The sequence below is a fragment of the Anneissia japonica genome, unplaced genomic scaffold (genome assembly GCF_011630105.1).
Source record: "Anneissia japonica isolate Jap-2015-1 unplaced genomic scaffold, ASM1163010v1 scaffold1949_len687591_cov173, whole genome shotgun sequence".
Taxonomy (NCBI): domain Eukaryota; kingdom Metazoa; phylum Echinodermata; class Crinoidea; order Comatulida; family Comatulidae; genus Anneissia; species Anneissia japonica.
Genome location: NW_022754854.1, coordinates 78,408 through 86,285, shown reverse-complemented (window position 1 = coordinate 86,285; position 7,878 = coordinate 78,408). Strand labels below are relative to the sequence as shown.

The 7,878-nt window shown below is 32.8% G+C and overlaps 1 protein-coding gene across 1 annotated transcript in view; it reads right to left on the bottom strand.

Annotated features, from left to right (window-relative positions):
* Positions 1-7,878, bottom strand: part of LOC117123287 (neurogenic locus notch homolog protein 1-like) — a 59,890-nt gene that overhangs the window by 26,579 nt on the left and 25,433 nt on the right. The window contains exons 28-36 of the mRNA XM_033269157.1: positions 7,528-7,641; positions 6,395-6,508; positions 5,588-5,701; positions 4,513-4,626; positions 3,871-3,984; positions 2,949-3,062; positions 1,691-1,804; positions 649-762; positions 243-356 (exon numbers count right to left, since the gene is read on the bottom strand). Coding sequence (XP_033125048.1) covers positions 243-356; positions 649-762; positions 1,691-1,804; positions 2,949-3,062; positions 3,871-3,984; positions 4,513-4,626; positions 5,588-5,701; positions 6,395-6,508; positions 7,528-7,641 — 1,026 coding nt within the window. The remainder of the gene's footprint in view (positions 1-242; positions 357-648; positions 763-1,690; positions 1,805-2,948; positions 3,063-3,870; positions 3,985-4,512; positions 4,627-5,587; positions 5,702-6,394; positions 6,509-7,527; positions 7,642-7,878) is intronic.

The following is a 7,878-nucleotide window of genomic DNA, read 5'->3' as shown; positions in this document are numbered from 1 at the left end:
TTTGTGTATAGCGCCCTCTATGTAAACACTACAAAACAGTACGGCCTCTATATTTTTAAAAAATTGTAGTGATCAAACTGCTACTGATTATATTTGTCGGTCGGTAAAGCTCGTGAAAATAAGTTTGTATGGCCAATATTCACATTTTAATGACGCGAGATAATACAACGTAAAAATAGATGCTCATGCATGACACTCACCCATTATGCGTGAGAGTTTGCAAGGGTACATTATTCACTTACTGGTTTGACAGTTGAGACCGGTATACCCAGCTACGCAGCTACATGTGTAGAAGTTAACGCCATCAGCACATGTTCCGCCATTAAAACATGGAGTTGACGCACACTCATTAATATCTAAAAATAGATCAAATTGTATTAATAGAAGAATCATATATTGGGTCATCTGAATAAGATTATCAACTCAAACATAAAAGCTCATGTCCACACTATTAAATTTTCTCTGACAAAGAAACTGTTGTATACCCATATATAGCCAAGATGTGACTATATATTATTACTACTACCACTACTACTAACAATAATTATAATAGTAGTAATAATAATAATAATAATAATAATGATAATAATAATAATAATAATAATAATAATAATAATAATAATAATAATGAATAAATTGTAAGCTCACTTGTTTCGCAGAGAATGCCTGTCCAGCCTGGTAGACAGGAGCAGACAAAGTTGTTGATGCCATCAGTACATGGAGCATTATTCTGACAAGGGTTTGGATTACACTCATCAACATCTGTTAAAAACAGAAAAAATGAAAATTAAATTAATTTCTATTAAAATATTAAAAAATGGATCCTATGAGGTGTGTGAAAAAGGACTACCATGAGCTTTAATTAGTTCAACACAAAATGTATTTTCCCTCTAACATAAAATAAAATAAATTATATAAAACAGGTTAACTACGCCTCAGACAACTCAACTCAATCAACTGTGCCCCAAATAAACTCGCTCCTAAAAACTTGGGCCCACGTCGGCCTTAAGTCAACTCCATCCCACAACCACTTAGTCCCAGTCAAATAGACCCCAAGTAAAATCGGCCCCACATCAATTCCACCTTAAGTCAACTCGGCCCCACATCAGGAAAATTCAAGTCTGGAGTTAAAACCAAGTTTAACCCACAAAGGCATACATCGAGGGGTGGTTCGTCTAGTAAATTGGGCAGTACTGTACAATAAATACAGTGACTACATATTAAAGATCATAAAATTACAACATAGCGCTCTTCGCGTTTATGCATAACAAATAGGAACGTCAATGTTAAGTAAAAAGTAATCATTTTTTAGAAGTCATACTTGTTACCATGGTTGTTACAGAATTTTCATGCAGAAATCGCGAGATGCACTATCTTTAGTTAAAGATCATTGATGTCAAATTTGAAAAGTAATCATGGTTGCAAGAGGGCACTGCAATATTACAGAATTTGCAAGCACAAAAATTGCGGAGAACAATATCTTGTTATTATTAAGGTATCTCACGGCCATAATGAAAAACAGCATTGTATTTGTTGATTTGTGCTTCATGAATAAAGTTTTACTACTTATTATAAGATCTTATTAGCTACATATGGCTGTTCCAAGGCAAAACAACGCAACTTTAAAAAAACATAAAAAGCAGTTACGTTATTATTCGATGGGACGGCTGCATTAAAAATGCATTCTTACTAGTTTCACAGTGTACCCCCGTCCATCCTGGTAGGCAAGAACATGTGTAGGAATTACTTCCCTCAACGCAGGTTCCTCCGTTCATGCACGGGCTGCTGGAACACTCAATCACATCTACAAATAAAAGCAAATGACAACAATATCATATTATATTCTCAATAAGCCCAATAATTAGTGAAAGAAATGATTACATCTTGGTATATTAGTCAATCAAAACAGATAATTAAAATAATGTTAATTAAAAAGAAACATGTAATGTATCACGAAAGAAGAAGTGTTGGTAACAAACATAAAAAATGACTAATATATTTAATAAATTAAGGTTATTGTTTAGTGCAATCTAATAGATTTCAAAAATGTTGACATTCAATCATGTTTTGGCCATTATCTCTGAAACAGGATTTACAATGAGTGACTGGATTGGCTTGTCTTTGCCACATCTATGAAAATTTGATTTCATATTGCATTATTCTTATGTGTTCAAAAAACAATAGCATTTTTATAATTTACTTGTATTTTTAGTGTTGTGATGGTCATGAATTTATTTTGCTTGAAAATATTATTAATAAAGCAAATATTTTCATTATATTTGTATCTTGTTGGATAATAAAAATATTAAATAAAGGACAAAATTAATTAACCATTCGCGGATTCAGTCAAAAGATATTGCAGTATTTAAAATTATATATTTTACATTCATTAATAATAATAGTAACTAGCCATTCCAAAAATTGTAATAAATGGCAACCAACTAGAATAAAATTCAGGTTGGTTAAAACAAGACTTTAGACCCGAAAATTGAAAATGATGTCCACAAGAGAGTAAATATAAATATAAAACATGAAATATCCTTATCTAACCAGAACCATAACAGATGCAAATAAAATCAAAGTTTCTTTTTCCTTTGGAACATAAAACAATTAACAGAAAATTTCATTCAAGGTAAACAATATTTGGGGGAAAGAAACTACAAGAAACAAAAGTGATCAAAGTGACAATAATATTAATATTAATAATAATAATAATAATAATAATAATAATAATAATAATAATAATAATAGTAATAATAATAATAATAATAAAAAAGTAGTAATAATATTAACGACAATATTAGTAACGACAATAAAAAAAAATAATAATAATTAACAATAACAAGAGGCATAACAATTCCAACTAAAAAACACAATAAATAATAAAAAAAAAACAGTAACGATAAAAGAAAAAAAAAATAAGGATGGAAAGGATTATAGTAGATTACCTATCGTGCAGACTGTACCAGTCCATCCTGAGGGACAGGCACAGCTGTAGCCATTAACTCCATCATTGCAAGTACCGCCGTTCTGACATGGGCCACTGGCGCACTCATTTATGTCTGTAAACAAATAAATATGTATTTAACAATTGTTCCCACGAAACCTGTGCTATTATAAGAAGTCACAACTTTACATTTGTAGAAAATCAATAATTTAGTTGTCTGGGGTCATTTCTGGGGTATCTGTTTCAATAAGCTGCCTTAGCACATAAAATTTCAATGGATATTGAATTCCGTGAGACAAAATGTTACTATATAGTAATAAAGTAATAAAAAAACACACATTTAATGAATTTGTGAAAAGATGGCTTATATTTCCTGGAAATTCTTGTCTACTTGCAGGAGTGCGGGAGGATTTCTGAGAAACTTGAATGACTTACAGGAAAACTTGGGACCCCAGATCAAAAAAAAATTATAAAGTATATTTAGATTGCATATGTTCATATGTACTATCTATCTATCATCTGACACAATTTTCACAGCTGTGAACTGACAACAGTCCGAAAAAGATGATGATGATGATGATGATTATGTCTATTATCACTATTTGCCTTTTTCAATTACAAATGTGCTACATATTTAAAAATTAATGCTTTTACTGGGTGCCCATTTCAACGCAGGGATGTAGTTATGGTGTGTGGGGCCACCGAGCCTTGAATTTTACCACCCGGTCTAAAGCTAATTTCATGGCCCTCCACCCACCTTTATTAACCTACTAAAGCTATGTCTACACTATCAAAATGTGATATATCCATAATTGGGCATATGACATTACCATGCATACATACTGGGGCATAATATAACAAAAATTTATTTTTGTTTACAGAGTTTTAGAAATGTATAGTTATCTGCAGTATATTTAACTTACTAATTTCGCAATGTAAACCAGTCCAGCCAGCCTCGCAGCTACAGACGTAACTATTAACCAAGTCAAAACACGTTCCGCCATTTTGACACGGACTTGATGCGCATTCATTGATATCTATAAGAAATTACACAAATCAGTAATGGTAGCCAAAAGCTCCTGTATTGTTTTATGCACTTTTCACTAGAAACGCATTCTGAAGGAATTTAACCGTTAAAGATGTATTGTCCCTTGCTAATGTAAAAAAAATCATAAAAAATAAGTTTGAAATAAACTTGCTCATTTTGCAATAACATACAAATTATTAACTTGTGCATAGAAATTATTGAATTTGAAAGATGTGTACCCTGATTTTTAAACCAAGAAATTATAATAAAAATAATAAAACACTTTCAGTAACTGGAAGTGTTTCTATCATTTTTCACTGTAAACTGATGGGTAGACATTTTTTAAAAACACTAATTTCTATGTTCAAGTTGATAACTTTTATGTTTACTTCAAAATGGACAAGTTAATTTTTAAAAAAAATATATATATATATATATTTTTATGATTTTTTTTTTTTAATATTTAGCACGGGACAATACATCTTTAAAAAAAACCATATTTTTTGGGGTTATTCAGCAGACACATGCCCATACTCACTTGTTTCACACACGGTACCGGACCAGCCCGGGGCACAAGTACATGCAAATGCATTGACACCATCAATACAGGTACCACTATTCATACATGGCGAGCTGGCGCATTCATTAATATCTGAAAAAAGCAAAGCCATTAAAATGTATAAAATTCATGACACTCTGTTGCTACCAAAGCAATGCTTCGCCTCTTTTATATACTGCATACATAAGATTCCAGGCATCTGATACCAACAACATTTATTTCATTTCAACATGGCGGTCATAATTAACACAACAATACTGTAAATTATTTCTTCAAAAGTATATACCAATATTGAGAATCTACACTAGAGGAAAAAAGTTTCTTGTCTTGAGTAAGACCCAGATTGTTATAAAAATCAGGTAATAACTTCAGCCATCACTTCTATGATGTAGATTAAATATCAATAGTTCATATATTCCCGGGAAAAAAATACTATCACTTTAAGTGATAGTACTTTTTTGCTATATCGTGATGTATTCTTTAAGCCCCACTTTGCTGTGATATTTATGACACCCGTGGATGTTAAAGGAGACTGCGACCTCTACGAGAGAGATTGCTTGGCACTTTGACCACGTAGGCCAACTTGGTGGGTACTCTTTTTATTACTTTTTTAGGTCTCGTGGAAGTATGAGGTATATAAAACAATATTAATTGCTTTAGATTTAGATTTTAAATTTATATTTGTGGCAAAGACAAGCCAAACCAGTCACTCGTCGCAAAAATCAATTTTGAGTTATTAATACAAGGTGAAGGAGTAAAATGAGAGCTTTAAAATGGTTAACAATCATTCAAATTAGACATTTCCTTATGAAGTTACAAATGTTTACATATACAGCTGTTTAAAGAACAATATATGAGAAATCGGCCTTCAAAGTTTATGATTTTGGGCATTTCTCAAGCTGAAACTATCACAAAATCCTTAAAAATGTTATATTCTTTTCAAATCATCTATCCCTGCTATAACTAACACACTTTAAACCATAAAGATTCAATTTTTTTAGTCAGTTTCAAGCCCCGACCAACCAATCTTTGATTTGGACTAAAAAATTCTTACTTATTTGGCATAAAGTTCCAGTCCATCCTGCAACACACTGGCAACTGAATGTGTTGATACCATCATTACAGGTTCCACCATTCTCACATTGGTTTGGATCACATTCGTTCACATCTGGGAAAAAAAAAAAAACCAAAAATTAAAACATGTATATTTATGTATGTAATTACACACATTACGCAATTATCTGCTAGACTCAATCACACATTTAAGTAATTAATCCACTATTAACAATATGACTTTGCACAACTGAAAATGATAATAGGACTATTGGATAATTGAGAATTCCAAATACTTTATTTCAATTAAATTCTTTAGGCACGAACTTAATCACGTGGCATATCCATTAAATGACAGGGGACTAAATGGACTTGTACACCGGGGTAACCCCTATCCTTCTCGAAGGATATACTGGGTTCTTAGAAGTGCATAGGAGCCAAATATTTAGACTGGGCCTACGGTTTGAAGTCCTTTAACCGAAAAAAACTTGTTCCACCACTGGAACCATTGGCGAGTGAGCCATTTGATATTACAGCAGAAATTTACGGTACCCCTGACTTAACCGTTTGTCCAATCAAATCGCATTTTTTGAAGTATCATTAACCTGAATGTGATTATCACAGTAAAAGTAAAAAAAGAATGAGGATGTACTTATGGGGTTTTTTTTTTTCTTTTCTTTTCTTTTTTTTTATCTTTCTTTTCATGGATTCCTATTTATAATGCCAAACACCTCAATAAAGTTTTAAAAAAACTGTCCACAAAGGTGCTATAAAGCTTGCCCCAGACACTTATGATTGAAATCCTTACCTGTCTGGCAGAAGAGTCCACTCCAACCTGGTGGACATTGGCACGTGTATCCATTCACGCCATCAACACATACGCCGTTATTTTGACATGGGACGCTTGCACATTCATCTATATCTGTAATTACATGTATCGAAAATATATCAAACATTGTCATAAAAAAAAGTAACACTCTGGTCTATTCATTTCTATTATCATATATTTCTTACTTAAAAACTGCATTTTAACACTTCGACAGCCAAAGACAGAGATCTTCGTCTTTCAAATCCATTTTTTTCGCTTTCTTTTTTTATATGATAGAGGTATGTCTGGATTTCTAGAAAATCTCTAAAGTGTTCAAATCAGTTGGGACCACATATGTTTCGCTATTTCAATGTGACCTATTCTCAGTGACTTCATATTGCATAGCGATACTGAAACGCGATTATCTCAGCTTCATTGTGTGAATATGCGTAAAACCCTAAAAGTGAATCAATTTCATTTTACTGTTAAAGGTTATGAATTCTGATTTGAATAAAGTGTTTGGTACCAGTGTAAAGGTGAGATGTTTGTCGTTCTTTTAGTGTATAATATATGTCAATTTGATCACGTACGCAAGCTTTGGAAAAATGGTCAAATTTGCTAAATAGGCTGGCAGTGGCTGATACTATTTTTCGAACACAGCTGACCGTGGTAAGCATCTACATCCGGGCACCCACTGCATCGTCGTACGATGGTTGTACGACTGCGGTATGACGGTCGTACAAGAAATCTACACCACTCCCTCTAAGAGCCCGACTTAACACTTGGCAAACTAGATGTCGATGACACTCATTTTATGAATATTCATGTTTTGTATATGTATGTATGTTTATGTATAAGAAAAGAAATGTTATACTTTGTATAAGATGATAGGGGAGAGGGGGACAGGTGGAATTTGCAACCCCCTCTCCCAGCCTCACCCAAAATTTCTTATATAGAACACTGTGTTATAATGGTTTAATATTTATTAGAATTAGGAATGAACATTTATGTGATAATTATTTGGAAAATACTAATTTATCCAGTACAAAGATAGACAAACCAAGAGTATATTCACTTTATAACTGTAAAACACATGTTTCAAGTTTTGTACAGCTTATATCTTTTTGACTTACTAGTTCCACACACTGTACCAGTCCAGCCTGGCGCACACTGGCAGAAGAAAGCATTAACACCATCCAAGCAAACAGCACCATTCAAGCAAGGCGAGCTAGCACACTCATTGATGTCTGAATCAAACATAAATGAAAGATTAGTTGTTTTTTTTACTGCGGTTATAATGACACAAGAACTATAAACAGTAAAATTAAAGATTTCTCCTAAAATCAAAAACTCTGTTCATGGTAATTCACTCCAAACTAGTGGGAGCGGTTGGTGAAGTGGTTGCCTTTCAATCTCTCAACCTTGAGGTCAGGGGTTCGACCCTTGGCTGTGCATTTCTCTTGTGTTCTATAGGAACTAATACT